We start from the raw sequence: 25,668 nt of genomic DNA, 5'->3' as shown, positions 1-25,668 counted from the left end.
GTCTTTGTCCTGCTTCATTCCGTATTCCAAGGCCAAATTTGCCTGTTACTCCAGGTGTTTCTTGACTTCCTACTTTTGCATTCCAATCCCCTATGATGAAAAGGACATCTTTTTGGGGTGTTAGTTCTAAAAGGTCTTGTAGGTCTTCATAGAACCGTTCAACTTCAGCTTCTTCAGCGTTACTGGTTGGGGCGTAGACTTTGATTACTGTGATGTTGAATGGTCTGCCTTGGAAACGAACAGAAATCATTCTGTCATTTTTGAGATTGCATCCAAGTACTGCATTTCAGACTCTTTTGTTGGCCATGATGGCTACTCCATTTCTTCTAAGGGATTCCTGCCCACAATAGTCGATATAATGGTCATATGAGTTAAATTCACCCATTCCAGTCCATTAATTCTGAAAGAGATGGGAATACCAGACCACCTGACCTGCCTCTTGAGAAATATGTATGCAGGTCGGGAAGCAACAGTTAGAACTAGACATGGAACAACAGACTGGTTCCAAATAGGAAAAGGAGTATGTCAAGGCTGTATATTGTCACCCTGCTTATTTAATTTATATGCAGAGTACAGCATGAGAAACACCAGACTGGAAGAAGCACAAGCTGAACTCAAGATTGCCGGGAGAAATATCAATAACCTCAGATATGCAGATGACACCACCCTTATGGCAGAAAGTGAAGAGGAACTCAAAAGCCTCTTGATGAAAGTGAAAGAGGAGAGTGAAAAAGTTGGCTTAAAGCTCAACATTCAGAAAACGAAGATCATGGCATCTGGTCCCATCACTTCATAGTGATGGGAAATAGATGGGGAAACAGTGGAAACAGTGTCAGACTTTATTTTGGGGGGCTCCAAAATCACTGCAGATGGTAATTGCAGCCAAGAAATTAAAAGACGCTTACTCCTTGGAAGGAAAGTTATGACCAACCTAGATAGCATATTCAAAAGCAGAGACATTACTTTGCCAACAAAGGTCCGTCTAGTCAAGGGTACGGTTTTTCCTGTGGTCATGTATGGATGTGAGAGTTGGACTTTGAAGAAGGCTGAGTGCTGAAGAATTAATGCTTTTGAACTGTGGTGTTGGAGAAGACTCTTGAGAGCCCCTTGGACTGCAAGGAGATCCAACCAGTCCATTCTGAAGGAGATCAGCCCTGGGTGTTCTTTGGAAGGAATGATGCTGAAGCTGAAACTCCAATACTTTGGCCACCTCATGCGAAGAGTTGACTCATTGGAAAAGAGTCTGATGCTGGGAGGGATTGGGGGCAGGACATGAAGGGGATGACAGAGGATGCAATGGCTGGATGGCATCACTGACTCCATGGACGTGAGTCTGAGTGAACTCCAGGAGTTGGTGATAGACAGGGAGGCCTGGCGTGTTGCAATTCATGGGGTCACAAAGAGTCGGACACGACTGAGTGACTGAACTGAACTGAGGCTAACTTTGCTAGACTTAAGAACAAATTGTACATATAAAAGCAGTCTTGGAATGGAACTGGTTCATATCTAGGGGACTTACTATAGTACTGAAAGGAAAAAGCTTACAGTGTAGAATACTCTACCTGGCAAGGTTATAATTCAAAGTTGATAAAGACTTCCCAGAGAAAAAATCTAAAGGAGCTCATTTATGGACCATTAAACCAGCCCTACATGAAATGTTAAAAGAGCTGCTTTAAATAGCAAAGAAAAGGCTGTAACTAGAAACAAGAAAATTATGAAAGAAAGAATCTCACCAGTAAAGGCAAACACACAATAAAGCTAGCGGGTCAATCACCTATAAAGTTAGTATGAAGGTTAAAAGACAAAAGTAGTAAAAATCATCTGAATCTAAAATCACTAAAGTGATACATAAAATATTGAAATGTAAAATATGACTTCAAAAGCATAAAGCATGGTAAAGGAAGTAAGTGCTTTGAGTTTTTTTTTTTTAATTTTTTTATTATTATTTTTTTTTTACTTTACAATATTGTATTGGAATCCACCACGGGTGTACACGTGCTCCCAATCCCGTACCCCCTTCCCACCTCCCTCCCCATACCATCCCTCTGGGTCATCCCAGTGCACCAGCCCCAAGCTTCTTGTATCATGCATCGAACCTGGACTGGCGATTTGTTTCTTATATGATATTATACATGGTAATGCCATTCTCCCAAATCATCCCCCTCCTCCCTCTCCCACAGAGTCCAAAAGACTGTTCTATACATCTGTGTCTCTTTTGCTGTCTCGCATATAGGGTTATCGTTACCATTTTTCTAAATGCCATATATGTGCATTAGTGTACTGTATTGGTATTTTTCTTTCTGGCTTACTTCACTCTGTATAATCGGCTCCAGTTTCATCCACCTCATTAGAACTGATTCAAATGTACTCTTTTTAATAGCTGAGTAATACTCCATTGTGTATATGTACTACAGCTTTCTTATCCATTCATCTGCTGATGGACATCTAGGTTGCTTCCATGTCCTGGCTATTATAAACAGTGCTGCGATGAACATTGGGGTACACGTGTCTCTTTCAATTCTGGTTTCCTCAGTGTGTATGCCCAGCAGTGGGATTGCTGGGTCGTATGATAGTTCTCTTTCCAGTTTTTTAAGGAATCTCCACACTGTTCTCCATAGTGGCTGTACTAGTTTGCATTTCCACCAACAGTGTAAGAGGGTTCCCTTTTCTCCACACCCTCTCCAGCATTTATTGCTTGTAGACTTTTAGATAGCAGCCATTCTGACTGGCCTGAAATGGTGCCTCATTGTGATTTTGATTTGCATTTCTCTGATAATGAGTGATGTTGAGCATCTTTTCATGTGTTTGTTAGCCATCTGTATGTCTTCTTTGAAGAAATATCTATTTAGTTCTTGGCCCATTTTTTGATTGGGTCATTTATTTTTCTGGAATTGAGCTGCAGGAGTTGCTTGTCTATTTTTGAGATTAGTTGTTTGTCAGTTGCTTCATTTGCTATTATTTTCTCCCATTCTGAAGGCTGTCTTTTCACCTTGCTTATAGTTTCTTTTGTTGTGCAGAAGCTTTTACTTTAATTTGATCCAAATGTTTACTTTTGTTTTTATTTCCATTATTCTTGGAGGTGGGTCATAGAGGATCCTACTGTGATGTATGTTGGAGAGTGTTTTGCCTATGTTCTCCTCTAAGAGTTTTATAGTTTCTGGTCTTATATTTAGATCTTTAATCCATTTTGAGTTTATTTTTGTGTATGGTGTTAGAAAGTGTTCTAGTTTCATTCTTTTACAAATGGTTGACCAGTTTTCCCAGAACCACTTGTTAAGAGATTGTCTTTTCTGCATTGTATATTCTTGCCTCCTTTGTCAAAGATAAGGTGTCCATAGGTACGTGGGTTTATCTCTGGGCTTTCTATTTTGTTCCATTGATCTATATTTCTGTCTTTGTGCCAGTACCACACTGTCTTGATGACTGTGGCTTTGTAGTAGAGCCTGAAGTCAGGCAGGTTGATTCCACCAGTTCCATTCTTCTTTCTCAAGATTGCTTCGGCTATTCGAGGTTTTTTGTATTTCCATACAAACTGTGAAATTATTTGTTCTAGCTCTGTGGAAAAAAACCGTTGGTAGCTTGATAGGGATTACATTGAATCTATAGATTGCTTTGGGTTAGTGTACTCATTTTCACTATATTGATTCTTCCGATCCATGAACACAGTATATATCTCCATCTATTAGTATCCTCTTTGATTTCTTTCATCAGTGTTTTATAGTTTTCTATATATAGGTCTTTAGTTTCTTTAGGTAGATTTATTCCTAAGTATTTTATTCTTTTTGTTGCAATGGTGAATGGAATTGTTTCCTTAATTTCTCTTTCTATTTTCTCATTAGTAGTGTATAGGAATGCAAGGGATTTCTGTGTGTTGATTTTATATCCTGCAACTTTACTATATTCATTGATTAGCTCTAGTAATTTTCTGGTGAAGTCTTTAGGGTTTTCTATGTAGAGGATCATGTCATCTGCAAACAGTGAGAGTTTTACTTCTTCTTTTCCAATTTGGATTCCTTTTATTTCTTTTTCTGCTCTGATCGCTGTGGCCAAAACTTCCAAAACTATGTTGAATAGTAGTGGTGAGAGTGGGCACCCCTGTCTTGTTCCTGACTTCAGGGGAAATGCTTTCAATTTTTCACCATTGAGGATAATGCTTACTGTGGGTTGGTTGTATATAGCTTTTATTATGTTGAGGTATGTTCCTTCTATTCCTGCTTTCTGGAGAGTTTTTATCAAAAATGGATGTTGAATTTTGTCAAAGGCTTTCTCTGCATCTATGAGATAATCATATGGCTTTTATTTTTCAATTTGTTAATGTGGTGTATTACACTGATTGATTTGCGAATATTGAAGAATACTTGCATCTCTGGGATAAAGCCCACTTGGTCATGGTGTATGATCTTTTTAATGTGTTGTTGGATTCTGATTGCTAGAATTTTATTAAGGATTTTTGCATCTATGTTCATCAGTGATATTGGTCTGTAGTTTTCTTTTTTTGTGGGATCTCTGTCAGGTTTTGGTATTAGGGTGATGGTGGCCTCATAGAACGAGTTTGGAAGTTTACCTTCCTCTGCAATTTTCTGGAAGAGTTTGAGTAGGATAGGTGTCAGCTCTTCAGAATGAGCCTGAACTTAAGCAACCAGATTGAAGGATACAGTGATAACCATGATGTACATGGCTGTGACCCCAATGTTAAATCCTCTCATTATAGTCTGAGAAACCAAGCTATGAAAGCTGCCCCAGGGAAACTCTTCAACAAGAGCATTTCCTCATAACCAATGTGAGGACATATCGGAGGCTGCAGTCATTTTGAACTCCATTTGCCAATGTCCTCCCCCTTCCCAGAAGCCATATATGACCTCTCAGGGCAAGGTCATTCAGGTCTGCTAGGTTCCATTAGATTCTGTCATGTCCAAAAGCAGGCACGGTGTCAGTAGCACATGGCTTCACATTTTCACACATCTGGTATATCTGTGCTAAGACACAATATCTTTGGCTCTGAATCTCTGTAACTGAGCAGAACCCTGTGGGGTCCCCCCAGAGGGAGATCCCATGTGTCCCCTAACTGCCTCTTGTTGTAGAAGAAGCTTGACATTGTGTATCCATCTCTTCTGTTGCTTTAGGTTCTGGGTCATAAGCTTCCCAGGTGATGCCGTGATCAAAAAATCTGCCTGCCAATGCAAGAGATGCAAGAGACAAGGGTTTGATCCCTGGGTTGAGAAGATCCCCTGGTCCAGTATCCTTGCCTGGGAAATCCCATGGACAGAGGAGCCTGGTGGGCTACAGTCCATGAAGTCACAAAAGAGTCAGACACGGCTCAGCAGCTAAACAACAACAACAAGGCCTTACTAGTGCCATCTTACTGATTGTTTTTTGGTTGTTTTGTAGTTCTCTTGTTCCTTTCTTTCACTCTTGCTGCTTTCCTTTGTCAATTGATGCTTTTCCGCAGTAATATGCTTTTATTCCTTCCTCTCTTATCTTTTGTGAATCTACTGTAGATTTTTACCATGTGATTACCATGAGGCCTACATGAAACATCACACAGATGTAAATGTCTATCTTACACTGACAACAATTTAAATCACAAACAAAAATCTTGCTGTTTTACTCTCTGTCTTTACATATTTGATATTATAATTTACTTCTTTTTAAATTGTGTATTTTGCCTATAGCTATTGTAATACTTTTGTCGTTTAACTAGCGTTAAATGGTTACCACACCACTCCATTATAGAACCTGAATCTGACTCGGTGTTTATCTTTACCAGGGTGTTGGATATTTTCATATGTTTTTATGTTACTAATTAGTGACCTTTCATTTCAGGTTGTGGAGAAGGCAACGGCACCCCACTCCAGTACTCTTGCCTGGAAAATCCCATGGACAGAGGAGCCTGGTAGGCTGCAATCCATGGGGTCGTGAAGAGTCGGACATGACTGAGGGACTTCCCTTTCACTTTTTACTTTCATGCATTGGAGAAGGAAATGGCAACCCTCTCCAGTGTTCTTGCCTGGAGAATCCCAGGGACGGGGGAGCCTGGTGGGCTGCCGTCTATGGGGTAGCACAGAGTCAGACACGACTGACGTGACCTAGCAGCAGCAGCAGCAGCAGCATTTCAGGTTGAAGAACTCCTTTCAGCATTTCTTGTAAAGCAAGTCTGAAGAGGATGGAATGTGTCAGCTTCTGTTGGTTAGAAAAAGTCTTTCTCTCACATTTGTTTCTGAAGAACAACTTTCCTGAGTAAATAATTCTTGGCAGTTCTTTTCATTCAAGCCTTGGATATATCATCCTACTTCTGCTGATCTGCAAGATCTCTGCTGAGAAATATTCTGATAGCCTTGTAGGAACTCTCTTTTACAAGATTTTTTTCCCCTCTTACTTTTCTTACAAATTTATTTTTCTGATGTTAATTTTGCCTAAAATGTCAGTTACAATCTCTGTTTGGGGCCTTTTCATTTCTGTCTGCTATCGGCAGAGCAGTCTCATTGTCTTCTAAATTTTTGTCTGACTTATGCTCTATCTTTTTAAAAATATCATAAGTTTATGAAAAAATATTGTAAAGTTAAAAGAATAAAATAAAATAAAATTAAGAAAAAAAGAAAAAAAATATTCTCTTCACTTTCTTAAACTGTTAGCAAGGATAGTTTTTTCTTCCAAGCACTTAAGGTGTTACTTCCTTCCTCTTATATATTTCCTTTCTCTTATATATTTCATATATCATTTCTACTTTTAAAAGACATCTTTAAAGGAGAAGTGATTTAATCAAGCCTGGAATTTGCCCAACAAACAATTCAGTTTAGCCTCTTTCTCTATTCAGAGATTCATTTCTTTTTGGGAGGAAAGGAATGGTCAGATATTCTTGATATGTTAATGAAGCTGTAATCACTGCCCACAGATAATATCTGCAAATGTTTGAGTGTTAAAGCATTATTTCCTTCATGCTGCTGCTGCTGCTGCTAAGTCGCTTCAGTCGTGTCCGACTCTGTGCGACCCCATAGACGGCAGCCCACCAGGCTCCCCGGTCCCTGGGATTCTCCAGGCAAGAACACTGGAGTGGGTTGCCATTTCCTTCTCCAATGCATGAAAGTGAAAAATGAAAATGAAGTTGTGTCTGACTCTTAGCGACCCCATGGACTGCAGCCCACCAGGCTCCTCCATCCATGGGATTTTCCAGGCAAGAGTACTGGAGTGGGCTGCCACTGCCTTCTCAGATTTCCTTCATAGTTCGCTTATATATTATTCCATAGTTCCTTGACCCTAATGGGTACCCCAGTAAATACAGTTTGAAATCACAAGAGATTCTGAGAATGACACCAAGAGAAAAATGTTATTCCTAAGAAGAAAGAATACCATGGGAAGTCATGGTATGGACTTTGAAATGTGATCTGAACCCACGGCAAGTAACAACAGAGTGACAGGAAATACAGCCTGAACCTTGTCTACAAGAAAATGTAATTAAACAAAGTTTCCAATGACTCCCATGTGCAGCCTCTAATGAAAGATTTTGGAGAGTTATACAATTACAGGAAGAAAGCAGAAAAACAAACAGTAAAATAACAGTTAATCTTTACTAACTGCTAACTATGTGCTTTCCAGCTGGCTCAACCATAAAAAATCCACCTGCATTGCAAGTGATGTGGGTTTGAACCCTGGGTTGGAAAGATCCCCTGGAGAAGGAAATGGCAACCTACTCCAGTATTAGAGGAACCTGGCAGGCTACAGTCCATGGGGTAGCAAGTGTCAGACAAGACTTAGTGACTAAACAACAACTCTGTGCTAGGCTTTGCTTTATTAAAGACTTTTCAGATATTAATCCATTTGATCCTTATAACAACTTTATGAGGATGTAGTTGTTGTTGCTGCTGCATTGTTATTCCAGTTATAGAAATGAGTCAGTACATTAAACTATCCAAAGTCAGTCACAGCCAGGAAGAGGCATGCATGCATGCTCAGTCACTTCAGTCCTGTCTGACTCTTTGTGAATCTATGGAGTGCAGCCTGCCAGGCTCCTCTGTCCACGAGATTTTTCAGGTAAGAATACTGGAGTGGGTTGCCATTTCCTTCTCCAGGGGATTTTCCCGACCCAGGAATCAAACCTTCATCTCTTATGTCTCCTGCATTGGCAGGTAGGTTCTTTACCACTAGTAGCATCTGGGAAGCTCCAGTAAAAGGCAGAGCCAGGATTGAAACCCAGCCAGAGCTCACTGTCTTCACCACCCTCCCCTACAGAAACTCAGTGACCTCTCTGCCACAGACATTGGACACAGGATAACAACCATTAATCAAGGGTTGTCATAAAGGTAACACATACATAAAATGAATTAGATAACATCAGACCCTGTCCAGCTTTAAGAATCTAAAGAAGTAGGAGACCCACCATCAGCATGCTAGATAAAGTATAATTCCCACCAGGACTAACCAGCAGCCCCCAATCAAATAGTAGAGGAAAGATAAAATAGAATCATTTTTCTTCGCCACACTTCACACCAGAAAGACTTCAGGGTAGACTGGAAGCAAAACCAAGAGCTCAGTTGTATCACAGTCCTTGTTGCTCCCAAGGGGTAGCTCCAAGTTCGTGCTGAATAGGATAGAATAGGTCAGCCCAGTGCTTGGACGCTAGAGACACATTCACTGGGAAGCCATCTCGCTCATCCTTCCTTCAAGGAGAACTCTAGAATAATTACTCTTATGGGCCACCCTGTCCCCTCAGGACATAGCTATAGGAGTACATCAACAGATCTCACCAATGGTCTGACTTCATCTGGCCTGAAGAGGACCCACAGGAGTCCTGTTTCAGGACTTTATAACGTGGTGAATAAGTCACGATTTTCTCTATGCTATAACACACTCTGCTTCCATGAAGCCAGAGTTCTCATCTGGAGGCTCCATTCAGGACAGATTCATCTGTCTTTTCAGCTTTAAGGTTGAGAAACCTGAGTCTCTTCTTTTCAAACCACCATAGTCCTGTCTCCTTTTCATCGGGGACAGGGAGCTAAAAACCTGATCTCTAGGCTTATGACTGACTAGCACTTTCTCCAGCGTGCCTGCCCCCCAGAAGGAATGCTACCAGTGCTAAACCAGCTACTGCAAGCTTCCCATTCATGAGAGAGAAGGGCAGACCACGGGACTAGAACACTTTTTGGCAGCATCTGAGCTGATTGCCCAGTAGGAGCAGCAGATACTGGACAAGAGACTCTATGATAGACACAGCAAGGGATAGATAGCCAGCAACTGCACTGCATGCATGATCTCTTTTGACTCTTGCTAAACTTCCAAGAGGTAAGTGAAGGGAATATGCTATGCACAGGCCTGTACTATAATTATTGGGGCTTCTTTGAAAAAATAAGAATGACTTTCTCATTACCCCCAGGCGAAGGGCTGGGAGCAGTAAAAAGGACATCGTGGAAAGACATCTTGAAAACAAGATGTTGAAGTACTGATGTGACTGATGGAAAACCATCAGTGACTGTTCTCGTGACCGGAGCCTTGAGGGAGTTGCCGAGAAAGGTCTTCACTAGCTGAAGGGCTAAACAGAGTCATGAAAGGCCTGAAGGTTTGACATGGAGGGCTGTGCATTGTCTATCTTTATCCCCGATCTGAGATTGTAAAGAACAGGTATCTCTAGAGCACGAATAAGGAAGTAGAAGTTAACAATAAAAGGCATGCGAGAATCAGGATCTGGGCTTTTGCCTGTGAATGGCATCAGCCCCCTGATCCCCACTTTATTTCTGAGTCTTCTTTTTCTTTCTTCTTCTGCAGCACTGCTGCCTTGGGTCAGTTCGTTGTTGGGCTGGTCCCAACAAGTAGATTATTGTCATTTTATCACATGGAAAAATGGTGAACTGAATTGCCTGGAATCCTGATGGCTTAGACAATAAAGAATCTAAACTTCCTTTCAGACTGATTTTCCCACTATTTCCTTTTGTGCCCCTATTAAAGATACATAATCTAGAACTTCCCTGGTGGTCCAGAGGTTAAGAATCCACCTTCCAATGCAGGGGTTCAATGTCTGGTTGGGGATCAAAGATACCACATGCCATGGGGCGACTAAGTCTGTGCACTCTAGGGCCCAGGCACTGCAACGATCACCCACAACAGTCAAAAAAGAGATACATAATCCATTTCTGCCTAATGTATTTTTCCATTGTATGAATTCTTTGTCCTTGAGTTTTCTCCATGAAATTAAACTTGGACTTCATCTGTTAGGTGATAAGGAGACAGTGAGTGATTTAAAGAGACAGACACAATCACAAGCCGGTTAAAATATACTTTTGAATCCAGTAGGCAGATATCTCTATAAAGAAGCCTGCCTGAAAAAAGAAGAACATAGGTTTCAAATGGGATAGTAGGTAGAAAGAGTTGTAGGATCGAGGAACATTTGTTGAATGACGAAAGAGGATATGACATTTACCAGTCAATGGGAAAAAGCTGGTATAAAGGTAGAAACTGGAGAAAGAAAATACCACAGCTAAAAGAATGGTGGAGTTATATAGCTAAAGAAGCCAAAGGGAATAAAGGTGTGAATATACAGATGCATTTTACACTTTTCTTCTAAGTTTTTGAAGAGAAAGAACAGAATGGAAGTATGTGTATGGAAATGATGTTCTGGGGCAAATACTGAGGGAATATTTCCTTAAGGGCTTAAGTTTCTCAGTGAAGAGGGATGTGACACCTATGTTTTATTGTTTTTGTTTAGCCACTCAGTCATGTCCGACACCTCTGTGACTCTATGGACTATAGCCCAGAAGCCTCCTCTGTCCATGGGATTTCCCAGGCAAGAATATTGGAGTGGGTTGCCATTTCCTACTCCAGGGGATCTTCCTGACCCAGAGATGGAACCCACATCTCCTGCATCTCCTGCACTGGCAGGCAGATTCTCTACCACTGAGCCACCTGGGAAGCCTGGCACCTGTGTTGCTGGGAAAGTAATGATGTAGGGAGCATGGTGGGCTTGGGGAGAACGGCAAAAGTCTGGGTAGACTGTCATTATTGATTTTATAATATTGATACGTCACACACATAGGCTGAAACCTGTTACTTTATCTAGAAACTCTTGGATTTTCTTGGGAAGCAATCACATTTTCAATGAATTCTATCCATTTTGTTTTTTCCTTTGCAAGTCTTATATGGCAATTTATTTTCCCCAGCCCTCTTTTCATCAACAGGACAATGCTTAAATGTTTTACACAGAGACTCAAATCAAATTTCCTGCTTCATGCAGGTCTGTGACCACATCTTGTATAAGGATCATTAACACCCCAGATCCCAGCCTTCAGACCTAACTCCTGGTTGAAACCTCAAGGGTCCATCACAGCATCAGCTTTGCTTACAACTCTTGTTCTGTTTCTTATGGCTACATGTTCCCATGTCTTTCTTTTAGCTTTGGGTATGCATTCTTAATTACTTATTGTGCATGTGTGCTCTGTCGTTTTGCAACTCTATATAGCCCAACAGGCTGTTCTGTCCATGAGATTTTCCAGGCAAGAATACTGGAGTGGGTTGCCCTCTTCCTGGGGATCTTCCTGACCAGGGATCGAAACTGAATCTCCTTCATCTCCTGCATTGCAGGTAGATACTTTACCACTTAGCCATCGAGGAAGCCCATGGCCCACCTCAAACACCACTAATTACTTATTAAACTTATTTATAATTTCTATGTGTTTTCATTGGAATGGGACCTGCTGACATTGGCTAAGTCTGCCATGTTGCCAAGAGCCTCAACTCTAAGCACTACCCTTCTTTGCCATATAAGCTAACTGTAGTCTCTGAACCTTCCAGTTTTACTAACCCTCTCAACTGTGAGATATTACAATTCCATGTGAATATAGGGAAAGGCATTCAAGAGAGAAAATCAAATTCACTTAGGTGCAGAGATGAAAAAGCAAATCCTATTCGGGGGAAAGATAATTTTATCTGCATTCCCTGTGCCTATGGGTGTACTATAAACTTGATGTGTACTATAAGAGACATTCAGAATAGGAGCAAAAATTTATTACAGATTGAAGCAGTCATTGATTAGAAGTCCTTTTGTAAAAATTAGTGAATTACTTGGGATATTCCGGACTACGGTAACAAATACATGACAAATGCAATGGTTTAAACAGTATAAAGTTTTTTTCCTTATGTAACAGTCTCAGTGGGTGTCCTTGGTGGATGATGGTTCTCCTAGGGACACAGGCTCACTCCACCATGTCCCATGTCCCATTGATTCCATCGTCCCATCCACCTCTTGGACATTTCCATCCAGCCAGCACAAGGAGAAATAGTGTGGAGGAAGCCTGATTTCATAAACATAATCTCTCTCTAAATTTTCTGAACTTTGCTTTCTTGAACTAATCCTTTACAAATTATTTTTCTGTATTTTCTTTTTTCAGGAAACAACTTTTTTATGTTGTAGTATACTTGATTCTGGGCTTCTTTGGTGGCTCAGCTGGTAAAGAATTCTGCAAAAGCAGGAGACCTGGGTTCAATCCCTGGGTTGGGAAGATCCCCTGGAGAAACGAATAGGTACCCACTCCAGTATTCTGGCCTGGGGAACTCCATGGACTATTCCATGGGGTCACAAAGAGTTGGACACGACTGAGTGACTTTCACTTTCATAGGTGACTGACAATATTGTGTTAGTTTCAGATGTACAGCAAAGTGATTCAGTTATACATAGACATATTTATCTATTCTTTTCAAATTCTTTTCCCATTTAGGTTGTTACATAACATTGCAGAGTTCCCTGTGCTATACAGTAAGTCCTTGTTGGTTATCCATTTTAAATACAGCAGTGCATACATGTCTTATAGATGTCCAGCTGTCCCAGCACTCTTTACCAAATGTACAGTCTATCCTTTCCCTGCCTAGTACTAAACCAACTATGTTTAGTATCGATTTCTAATAAGTGTTGGATCTGTTTCTAACTCTCTAACATATTACATAGACCTGTTTGTCTATTCCTACGCCAGTTCCACTCCACTGTCTGAATTACCAGAGTAAATCATTTTGATAACTGACAGGTCAGTTTCTTTCTTATTCTCATGCCTCAAACTCTCTTAGTTCCCTTGGCTCTTTATTCTCAGACTACATGAATTTTTGGATCAGTTTAGTAAATATCATCTTTTAAAGAAACCTATGGTATTTTGATTGGGACTGTGACGAACTCATAAATTAATTAGAGGTAAACTGACATTTCAATAATACAACACTGACACTTCTGTTAATATTTATCTCCCTATTTTTTTTATTATTTGTTTCTTCTTGTTTGGAAAAGTTTTGTAGCTTTTCACAGCCAGTCTGGACCTCCTCTTTTTTAAAGAATTATTTCTCTATTTCTTAAAATTTCTCTTGTACCATGAATGGGAATAATTTTTAAAAATTATAATTTTGAATGTATAAGACAAATGGCTTGGGAAGTGCTGCTTAGGGGAATAGACTTAGCAGTCCCTGGGTCTGGAAGGTCCCCTGGAGAAGGAAATGGCAACCCACTCCAGTATTCTTGCCTGGAGAATTCCATGGATGAAGGAGCCTGGCAGGCTACAGTCCACAGGATCGCAAAGGATGGGACATGACTGAATAACAACAGAAACATAAGACAATATCAGTATTTTAATATTGATTATTATTAACTACCTTGCCTAAATCTTTTAGTATATCTAGAGTTTCTCTTGAATTTTCCTTGAAAACAACTCTGAATTCTATCTACTTTGTTCTTTCTATCCATTTCTACTAAGTAGTAGTTGAAAGTCACCATGAAATTGGATGAGTCACCAAAGGAGATAATAATAAAAAAAAAGATAAGGAAGGTCAAAGAGAAAAACATGATGATCACATATATTTAAGAGTTTGGAATATAGAAGAAATATATCAAATGTGAATGTTTACTTTAAAAATGAGATGCCCAAGAAGTAAATTCGCTGATTTCACTTTGCTGTGACCTAACCCAGATGGTCTTTATGCTCTGCAATGTTCTGCTGCCCGTGTAGGCAGCTGTGATGTTCTAGACTCTGGGGCTCATTCTCAGTTTAGTCAGTGGACCACTTTCCAATTGTTCAGGGTTCTTCTTGTACTAGCCATCCTTGCACTGGAATGCTTTCTCAAAGACTCCAAAATATTATCCTTTGCTTTTCATCTGTGATAAGATTAGCGTAGGGTTCCGGCTTCTCCATTAAGTTCTAAAGTCCTTGAAGCAGACTTTGCCATATATGAATAAAAGTGGATAAGTTGTGCTTTTCCCATATTTATGCTTTTGCCTCAAGAACTAACAAAGTTTCTAGCACATCAAATATGAACTTAATTGCCTGTTAAATAATTAAACCCTAGGTGTTTGGATATGGTGCTGGGACTGGGGAGGATGGGCACTTCATAGATGACTTACTTCTTAGAATGAGTGTCCAGGGCTAATTGTCAGCTAGCCCCACAGACCAACAGGGATGTTTTCCCTGCAATGCACTACCTATCTCTGGATTTGGTAAACCCAGGTATTGACACAGCAACTACAGGAGTCAAAAGTAGTGGTTTAAAAAGAACATTATACACAGAATTTCACTATTAATTCTGGATTCCTCTCCCCTCTCCTGTTGAAGGATCCATGAGAGAAGACAACCAGTCCTCTACCCTCGATTTCATCCTCCTGGGAGTTAGCGGTCAGCAGGAAGAGGAAGATGTCTTCTTCATCCTCTTTCTGTTCATTTACCCCATCACACTGATTGGAAACCTGCTCATCATCTTGGCCATTCGCTTCGATGTTCGCCTCCACAACCCCATGTATTTTCTCCTTGCCAGCCTCTCCTTCGTTGACATCTTCTTCTCCTCTGTGACTATCCCTAAGGCATTGGCCAACCATCTCCTGGGCACCAAAGCCATCTCCTTTGGAGGATGCCTAACACAGATGTGTTTCATGTTAGCTCTGGGTAACACAGATAGTTATATCCTGGCTGCTATGGCCTATGATCGAGCTGTGGCCATCACTCGCCCACTTCACTACACAACAATCATGAGCCCACAGACTTGTGTCCTGCTAGTCATTGGGTCTTGGGTGATTGGAAATGTCAATGCCTTCCCACACACTCTGCTCACAGCTAGCCTGTCCTTCTGTGGAAATCAGGAAGTGGCCAACTTCTACTGTGACATTGCCTCTTTGCTCAAGCTGTCCTGTTCTGACATCCACTTTAATGTGAAGATGATGTACCTGGGGGTTGGTGTTTTCTCCGTGCCATTACTATGCATCATCATCTCTTATGTTCGGGTCTTTTCCACAGTCTTACGGGTTCCATCCACCAAAGGTGTGCTCAAAGCCTTCTCCACCTGTGGCTCCCACCTCACCGTTGTTTCTCTGTATTATGGGACAGTCATGGGCATGTACTTCCGCCCTCTGACTAGTTACAGCCTAAAGGACGCTGTGATAACTGTGATGTACATCGCAGTGACTCCAATGCTAAATCCTTTCATCTACAGTCTGAGGAATCGGGACATGAAGGCTGCCCTGAGGAAACTCTTCAGCAGGAGAATCTTCTCATAACCAATGTGAGATAATGTTAGAGACTGCACTAAACCAATTAAAATTATACTTGAAAAGTCAGACTTAAGAGTCTCCGCCTCCAAGAAGCCACCTTATTCTGTACAGACCTTAAATTTCTTTTCTCAGAAATCTGGTAACGGTCTGATGAGACATCCTGTTATCCATTTATACATGTTATTGCTCCTTTTGGCAGAGTGGCAGGAAGGTTATTAGATCCTGTTCCAATGAGGCTACTGACTGGCAGAGTAAAGTTGAGAATGTCTGTTGTTGTTGTTTTAATTGCTAAGTCCTATCTAACTCTTTTGGGAACCCATGGACCACAGCCCTCCAGGCTCCTCTGTCCATGAGATTTCCCAGGCAAGCATATGGGAGTGAGTTGCCATTTCCTTCTCTAGGGGATCTTCCTGACCCAGAGATTGAACCTGCATCTCTTGCGTGGCAGGTGGATTCCTTACCACTGAGCCACCTAGGAAGCCTTGAGAATGTCTCAATCATGGCTTAAGGTGTACATAATATAAATAGAAAAAGTCTGCCTTGTCTCTGTCTTAGGAGGTAAGTATCGCAGTATTTCGGAGAAGGCAATGGCACCCCACTCCAGTACTCTTGCCTGGAAAATCCCATGGATGGAGGAGCCTGGTGGGCTGCAGTCTGCGGGATCGATAAGAGTCGGACACGACTGAGCGACTTCACTTTCACTTTTCACTTTCCTGCACTGGAGAAGGAAATGGCAACCCACTCCAGTGTTCTTTCCTGGAGAATCCCAGGGACGAGGGAGCCTGGTGGGCTGCTGTCTACGGGGTCGCACAGAGTCGGACATGACTGAAGCGACTTAGCAGCAGCAGCAGCATCGCAGTATTTCATGCTTTGGAGTCTACAAGTTATTATTTAAACATCAGTTTGGAGAATTATTAGGTTATATCACCCCTACTTTGCTTGAAAACCTTGAGGACAAGAGTTGTCTCAACACTTTGCTCTATTTCTACAAATGTTGGTCATTGCAATCAATAATTATTTGTGAAGGTAGAATGGATGAATGTAAGTGAATAAATGTAATCTGATAATGATTAGACATGAACAGATTTGACATTATTTACCATCTATCCTATACTGGGCATGTTATAAATTAATTTTGGAACCATTCAGGAAGCAGAAATTATAAAGACTTAACACAAGGAATTAGATACATAGATGCATTCTGAAAGTGACTAAAACAAGATAAAAGATGAATACTGATATAATCCAAAAGTTACTAACTGCAAAAAGAAGCTGTTTTCACTAGAACTGTGGGAAAGGAAAGGGATAGGTGGTGTTACCAGAATCTAGGAGTTCAGTAGAGGGATGACCACATGCCTGAAGCTCACATCTCTGAAAGGAGCTGCCAAGCTGCTTTTTCTTGGTCCTCACCTGCGGAGGTGACGCAAATGTTCATTCCTGGGGCTCTGAATCCTCATGAGTGTGTGCTAAGTCGTTTCAGTCGTGTCCAACTCTTTGGGATCCCATGGATTGTAGACACCAGGCTCCTCTGTCCGTGGGGCTCTCCAGGCAAGAATACTGGAGTGAGTTGCCATGTCCTCCTCCAGGGGATCTTCCTGACCCAATGTGTCTCCTCAATTGCAGGCAGATTCTTTACCACTGAGTCACCTGGGAAGCCCCTAGAAAATGATGCTTTTATTGAAAATAATGAATAAGAGAATAATTTTAAGAAAACCAGGTTTATTTTGGGCAGACTTTAAAGGTTCCTGAGGAACACACTCAGGGAAATGTTCAATAAATCATACAATGAAGATACGAAGCTTTGCAGCAAAATTAACAGAGCATGAATCAGAGTGGCACTGATAAGTAAAGTTTGGGAACAGATAAAATTATCTAAGAGCCTCTGTAGAATGACTAAATTTCAAGAAAAGGGGGGCATAATGGAGAATGAGGATTCTGGTTGGAGGAAAAAGAAATTTGTACAAGTTTGACTTGATGTTCCTATGAGTCAAGCTATGTGTCTCTCAATTTTCTATTCATCAAACCACACCTCACAGTGTATTTTTATTGTGTTGTCATAATAACATTGAGTGGGCCTGCAAATGCTTGTTTTAGAAAAAAGATGAAACAATAGCCAACACAAGGAAAACAGTGATGAGTGCAACAAAAGAAGCTCCAAATGCGCCATATAGTTTCAGAAAAAGTAGATCTTTCTTTAAAGATCAAATATATTGGGTTGGCAAAAAAATCAGCTGACACACATACATTATTGATACCAACATAGGTAACTAATGAGAACATAGTGTATAGCGCAGGGAACTCTGCTTAACTCACTGTGGTGACCTGAAAGGGAAGAAAGCCCAAAAGGAAGGGCATGTATGTATATGTATGGCTGATTCACTTTGCTTTACCATGGAAACTCACACAACATTGTGGACAACTCTACTCCTATAAAAATTACTTTTTAAAAGTTCTTGATTAAGATCTTATAGAAAAACCTGAATGAAATTTTTGGCCAACCCAATACATGTGTGTGTAAGTTCTCTTACTATATCACATACATTATTGTCTCTTTACATTTTCAAATAGCCCTGCAGCACAAAATTGTAGCCCTCTTATACAGACAGGAACACCAAACCTCCAAAAGGTGAAATGACTTCATTAATGTGTTTCAAGAGGAGGGTGGCTCAATGGTAAAGAATCTGCCTGCAATGCAGGAGACCTAGGTTCCATACGTGGGTCAGGAAGATTCCTCAGGGGAGAAAATGACAACCCACTCCAGTATTCTTGCCTGAGAAATCCCCTGGACAGAGGAGCCTGGCGGGCTACAGTCTACAGACTCGCAAAGAGTCACGACTTAGCAACCAAACAACAAACAACAGGCAGATGAGGATTCAAATTCAGTTTTCCTCATGACCAGCACATTCCCCTGGCTAAGCTGACCCACAGAGGAGACATAAAATAATAAGGATAGATATATAAGCAAGTCAGAATGTGTGCACTGGCAGAAGACGGCTAGAATTTTTACAATTAGAGAGGGCACTGCGGACACAGCGCTAATGGAACGATAGGACAGAACTGGGAAATATGGGCGCTCATAGAAGTTACCAGCTTTAAAGCAGTGAAGTGATTCTTCTAGTCTCAGTGTCTATCCTTACAACATCGTTCAGTCCATCTAAATATATCTGGTGTCACAAAGAGGATGCCAAGGAAATCCACAAGGAGAGAATGCTAGTAACGTGAACCACAGCTGTCACATTCATTTACATCTCTGGTTTCCCAGGAAGTCGTGTAAATTGTTCAGGAGTGTGACACTGGGCCATGGGCTGGGGTAAAAAAATAAAAGCAGAGGAATTATTTTTTCTCTAAAATCACGGGTTTTTGTTTTTAATTTTTTTAAATTTAATTTTATTTTTTAACTTTACAATATTGTATTGGTTTTGCCATATATCGAAATGCATCCACCACAAGTATACATGTGTTCCCCATCCTGAACCCTCCTCCCTCCTCCCTCCCCATACCTTCCCTCTGGGTCATCCCATTGCACCAGCCCCAAGCATCCAGTATCGTGCATCGAACGTGGACTGGCAACTCGTTTCATATATGATATTATACATATTTCAATGCCATTCTCCCAAATCATCCCACCCTCTCCCTCTCCCAGAGTCCAAAAGACTGTTCTATACATCAGTGTCTCTTTTGCTGTCTCGTATACAGGGTTATTGTTACCATCTTTCTAAATTCCATATATATGCGTTAGTATAAGAGAAGGGGACCAAGATGGCATCACGCACAGACACACCAAATCTATACCTATTAACACAAACACAGCAATTCCTTCCAAAGAGCTGAGGGTTGACTGAGTGGCTTTTACACACAGACGGACCACCCAGCAATGGGTAGGAAAGGGGCTTCCCTGGCAGTCCAGTAGTTAGGAGTTCACCTTCCAATGCAGGGAGTTTGGGTTCCATCCCTGCTCAGGGAGCTAAATCCCACATGGCTCACAACCAAAAAAAAAAAAAAAAGGCATAGAACAGAAGAAATACTATAGGAAATTCAACAGAGACTTTTTAAATGGTCCATTTCAAAAAACAATCTTAAAAAATAAAGAAATGGGGAGCTTCCCTGGTGGTCCAGTGGTTAAGAATCTGCCTGCCAATGCAGGGGACAAGGGTTCCATCTCTGGCCCAGGAAGATTCCACATGCCATGGGACAACTGAACCCATGTGTCACAGCCACTGAGCACACACTCTAGAGCCTGAGAGCCACAACTACTGAGCCCACGTGTCACAACTACTGAAGCCCATGCACCCTAGAGCCTGTGCTCTGCAACAAGAGAAGCCACTGCAATGAGAAGCCTGTGCACTGCAACAAAGAGTAACCCCTGCACGCCACAACTAGTGAACACCCGTGAGCAGCAATGAAGATGCAGCACAGCCAAAAAATGAATAAAGAAATCTTTTAAAAAGAAAGAAATGGGTAGGAAAGATGGAGACGTGGTACCCACAGGAACCCCAACCCCTATGCAACAACCTACAGGAGGGAGGGATGTTACTGAGGAGCCTGAGCACAGACTCACCTGTCCCAGGACACAGTGAAAAAGCAGCCATTTAAAGCGTGTCTAGACTACCTTGGGGGCTTCCTTGATGGCTCAGTTGGTAAAGAATCCATCTGCAATGCAGGAGACCCAGGTTTGATCCCTGGGTGGGGAAGATCCCCTGGAGAAGGAAATGGCAACCCATTCCAGTACGCTTGCCTGGAAAATCCCATGGACAGAGGAGCCTGGTGGGCTATAGTCCATGGGGTCACAAAGAGTCAGACACGACTTAGTGACTAAACCACCACCACCAGTCTACATGGGAAGAAGGTTTTTTGAAAATATAAATTTCTACTCTTTTCTCAGATAGAGTTCTAGATAAAGATGAAATAGAACTATATTATGTTTCACACTTAACACCAGAAAGATTTCTGTGTAGGCTGGAAGTAAGACAGGAGCTTAATTGTACCATAATCTTTACAGCTCCCAAGGGCTGGTTCCATTTTGTGCTGAAGCAGAGAATAGGGGCCCACTTTCCAACAAAGAGGCCAGAATAGGTCAACCCAGGGCTTTGACCCTGGAGACATACTCTGGGAAGATGTTGCCCATCCTTTTTTTCTAGGGAAGAACTCTGAGATCAATTACTCCTGAGAACCACTGTGTCCCATTAGGGCACAGCTGTAGGAGCACGCAAGGAGTCTCCACAATTACTCTGACTGGTTGGAATGAAGGTCTGAGTGAATCATGTTTCAGGAGACTTTAAAACCTGATGCATAATTCCAAATGTTCTCCTTGCTGTGAACACCTTGGTTCCTTACAGAGGAAGCTAGAATCTTCATCTCCAGTCTCCATCCAGGACATCTCTTCCCACCCCTTCTGCTCCACAATTAGGAAACTTGGGGTCCTTCTCTCCAAACCACCCTGGGCCTATCTCCTTTCCCACAGGAAGAGATGACCATCTCTGCCAAGCTACTATCAGTACTTTCTCCAGCACACTTACTCCCCAGGAGGAATCTGCTAGAACAGGTGGCTGTAAAATTCCCTTCTGTGGAAGAGGCCAGAAGGCCACAAGAACAGGACCTTTTTTGAACATTATCTGAGCTGACTTCCCAGGTAGGGGCTTTGGATATTGGAGAAATGACTATCACAGTGACAGCATGAGATAGATAACCGGCAACTGCACTACATGTATTATCTCCTTTGAGTCTCATAAAACCCTCAAGAGGTAAGTAGAATTATTATATGCTTTTATCAGATGAAAAAATAATTAACTGAATCACCTAAAGTCAAATAGAGATGGTAGAAAAACTAGGACTCAAGAACCAAAGTTCTCACGATTTGATGGGTGTGTGTGTGAGAAAGAGACACACACACACACAGACAGGGAGAACATGCTTCTCTTCTGATAAAACTTCTCCTTGGGCTTTCTCTAAAAAAAAACAGGATGAGATGGAGTAGCTCTGACCTGGTTGTCTCAGTCTTGAACTGTCCACTTTCTAAAGTAATACTGTTTGTGAGTGCACATACCAGCCATCACACAAGTGCATTATTTTAGAAAAGAGCTAAGGACGGCAGTCCTTTCACCACAACATTCAATGGTGCATGCTAAGAAGCTCCTCCAGGAAATTATGTTATTTCATTGTCAAAGCATTGATGCACTGGCCTATCGGGGAGTCTCAGAGCACTCGGAGGATGCCTTTTGGTATGTTTCCTGCGTCATACAACAAGGGGAAGCATTTGGCTTCTTCTGTCCTCAGCATCACCACACTCATGCCACAGATATCACAGAGTCTAAACATCTTCCATGAAACCGGATTTTAGCAGGCAGCATTTCCTGGGACTCTGGCTTAATTCCAGGGAACTCGAGGCTCTTACTCTGCCTGTAGCTTCACGCTGATCCCTGCCTGCCCCCTTTTTCCCATCCCTGGCTCCTCTCCATACCTCTTTCTCTAGGGTTTCTGCAGAAATCATTTCTCCCCATGATGACACTGACATCCACCACTAAGGATCTCTATCATCAGTCCCTGTGCTCAGGAATCTCTCTGCTCTCGTTCCCTGTTTCTTTGGTTCCTGTGTTGATTATACCAACCGCTTCTTTTCTGGTGCAGTCTTATATTCTTTCATTATTTATCTTTTTATTTCCTTGTGGTTGTTCTTGCACAAGATACGCATTCAAAATATTGCCTTATGAATCAGTCATTTAATATATATGTCCAAATTTCTATTTACGTTAAATAAAAGGTTGCATATCTGTATTATCAGAAAAGGTTAATTGTACTCACATCCACTATATTATCTTTGTACCTAATGAATAAAGTACAAACTACCTGTGTTGGTCAAAACTCCTCACAATATAACCCCAAATTTCTTTTCCTAATTGAATTCTTCTTATTCCCGTACCTGAAGCCTCAGCTTCTGATAAAGATATACATGTGGTTCTGCCTGAAGGTACCCTTCACTGTCTAAACAATTGGTCCTTGAGATTTTTTCCATAAGAAACTTGGACTTCATCTCTTAGGTGATATGTAGAAAATGAGTGGTTTTAAAGAGATAAACAGAATCCCATTTGTATTTTATAATATAATTGTGAGTTCAATAAGCAGCCATCTCTATAAGTAAGCCTAGATGAGCATTGTATTTGGCCCCTGGGTCCCCATTCCCAGTCTAAATAACTTCCATTTATTTTTAACCTCTTCACAAGGAACATTTTGTCTCCTACATTGACTGAAAAATAGAATAGAACCATCCAGCTTCATGACTACACTCTAGACCCAGTTATCATCCAACCTGTGAAATGTATATTTTAAGTTAAATTTACTTATTATAAAATTATTAAAACATCATAATGACAAAGAGTATAACATTTAAAAAACTTATTACCTAGATTTAACAAATATAAGATTTGGTCAAATTTACTCCAGTTTTTTTTTTTTGGAATATGGTTGATTTACAATGTTGAGTTAGTTTCAGGTATTCAGCAAAGTGATTCAGTTTGCTCCAAATTTTTTAAAGAAATAAATATTAGATACATTCAAAACTCCATTTATTCCCATCCCAAATCTCAATTTTTTCTTTTCATTCCAGCAATAACTGTAATTCTAGAGTTGATAATATACTCCCATTCAGAATCTAGACTTATAAATTATAATGTATCAGATAGAAAATTATGGTTGTCAAAACTAAAGCACTGAGTCTCTACTTCTGCTTTGTCAATAAGTTCATCTGTACCATTTTTCTAGATTTCACATATAAGCGATACTACACTATATAAAAACAAACTATGGATACCAATGGGGGCAGGGGAGATGGGATAAACTGGGAGACTAGGATTGACATCCACACACTACTATGTATAAAATAGATAATTAATGAGAACCTACTATATAGCACAGGGAAATCTACTCAATGTTCCTTGGCAACCTAAATGGGAAGGAAATCTGAAAAAAGAGGGGATATATGTATGTATAACTGATTGAGTTTGATATACAGAAGAACCTAACACCACACTGCAAAGCAATTATACCCCAATTAAAAATTAATTTTAAAGTACAGAGACAATAAATAGAAAGGTTGGGTTATAGACCAATTATTTGAAATTAAATCAACAAGATCAGATGAAGAGGTGAGGGAAAACTGGATGAGTGTGCCCAGGAGTACACCACATGTGGGGAGCCCATATAATAAACCTGGGTATAATTCAAGAAATATTGAGTGTAAACTTATTGGTACACAAAATGAACACTATTTCACAAGAATCTCTCTGGAAGAGATAAAAATAAAGAAGGTTTTCCTTTTCAAAAAACCTTGCCAACTATTTAGGTTGCATATGCAGTGTATAGGGATTCGTAGACATGTTACAGGACAACAAATGTGGCAATAAAGTAAAGAGAGATCAAGTGTACAGATGTAGATCAGACAGTCTACTAAGCAGTGGCTGAAGCCACAATGGGGTTGAATGAGTCACCAAAAGAAATAACATAGCAAAGCGAGGGAAAACAGAAAGCGTTGAGCTTATATATAATTAAGGGTGTGGAAAAGAGGTAAAACCTACCAAGAGCTAGTAGAAAATAAATACTTTGAAAATGGGACATCTGAGGAGGAATTTTACTAGGCTTGCTTTGCTAGGACCTATTCCCAGTTGTCTTTCTGATCCGCGTACACGTGTGCTCAGTCACTCAGTCGTGTCTGACTGTTTGCCACCCCATGGACTGTAGTCCACCAGGATCCTCTGTCCATGGAATTTTCCAGGCAAGAATATTGGAGTGGGTTGCCATTTCATACTCCAAGAGATCTTCCCCACCCAGGGACTGAAACTTCATCTCCTGCATCTCCTGCATCAGCAGGTGAATTCTTTACCACTGAGTCACCTGGGAAGCCCGTCTTTTGATTTACAATCTTCTAACACCAGAGAGTTCCAGAAAAAAACATCTATTTCTGCTTTATTGACTACGCCAAAGCCTTTGGCTGTGTGGATCACAATAAACTGTGGACAATTCTGAAAGAGATGGAAATACCACACCACCTGACCTGCCTCTTGAGAAACCTATATGCAGGTCAGGAAGCAACAGTTAGAACTGGACATGGAACAACAGACTGGTTCTAAATAGGAAAAGGAATGCGTCAAGGCTGTATATTGTCACCCTGCTTATTTAATTTATATGCAGAGTATGTCATGAGAAACGCTGGGCTGGAGGAAGCACAAGCTGGAATCAAGATTGCCGGGAGAAATATCAATAACCTCAGAAATGCAGATGACACCACCTTTATGGCAGAAAGTGAAGAAGAACTAAAAAGCCTCTGATGAAAGTGAAAGAGGAGAGTGAAAAAGTTGGCTTTAAAACTCAACATTCAGAAAAGATTATGGCATCTGGTCCCATCACTTCATGGCAAATAGATGGGGCAACAGTGGCTGATTTTATTTTGGGGGCTCCAAAATCACTGCAGATGGTGATCGCAGCCATGAAATTAAAAGACACTTACTCCTTGGAAGGAAAGTTATGACAAACCTAGACAGCACATTAAAAAGCAGAGACATTACTTTGTCAACAAAGGTCCATCTCGTAAAGGTTATGGTTTTTCCAGTAGTCATGTATGGATGTGAGAGTTGGACTATAAAGAAAGCTGAGTGCAGAAGAATTGATGCTTTTGAACTGTGGTGTTGGAGAAGACTCTTGAGCGTTCCTTGGACTGTAAGGAGATCCAACCAGTCCATCCTAAAGGAGATCAGTCCTGGGTGTTCTTTGGAAAGACTGATGTTGAAGCTGAAACTCCAGTACTCTGGCCACCTGATGCAAAGAGCTGACTCATCTGAAAAGACCCTGATGCTGGCAAAGATTGAGAGCAGGAGGAGAAGGGGATGACAGAGGATGAGATAGTTGGATGGCATCACCAACTGAATGGATATGAGTTTGGGTAAACTCCGCGAGTTGGTGCTGGACAGGGAGGCCTGGCGTGCTGCTGTTCATGGGGTTGCAAAGAGTTGGATACAACTGAGCAACTGAACTGAACTGACTGAACACCAGTGCAGACACCTGATACCACCTGGGCTCTGGGATCAGTCAATAGAACGGTTTCTAATTATCCAGGATGCTGCATGTACGACACATTCTTTGTACTGAAGTTTTTTCTTCAAATACTCTAGAATGCTGTCCTTTTC

General features: G+C 41.1%; 1 protein-coding gene across 1 annotated transcript; it reads left to right on the top strand.

The window, feature by feature from the left end:
* Positions 1-14,463: 14,463 nt before the first annotated feature.
* On the top strand, positions 14,464-15,580 carry LOC133231579 (olfactory receptor 1A1-like). The gene has a single exon (XM_061389942.1). The coding sequence runs from the start codon at positions 14,573-14,575 to the stop codon at positions 15,500-15,502; it is 930 nt and encodes a 309-aa protein (XP_061245926.1). The 5' UTR covers positions 14,464-14,572; the 3' UTR covers positions 15,503-15,580.
* Positions 15,581-25,668: the final 10,088 nt, after the last annotated feature.

The sequence above is a fragment of the Bos javanicus genome, chromosome 19, assembly GCF_032452875.1.
Source record: "Bos javanicus breed banteng chromosome 19, ARS-OSU_banteng_1.0, whole genome shotgun sequence".
Classification (NCBI taxonomy): Eukaryota; Metazoa; Chordata; class Mammalia; order Artiodactyla; family Bovidae; genus Bos; species Bos javanicus.
Note: the sequence above shows the minus strand (reverse complement) of the source record. Positions and strands in the feature narration are given on the sequence as shown.

Bases quoted from the DNA above. Each gene is read 5' to 3' on its own strand.
- LOC133231579 (XM_061389942.1), top strand. From the start codon at position 14,573: ATGAGAGAAGACAACCAGTCCTCTACCCTCGATTTCATCCTCCTGGGA.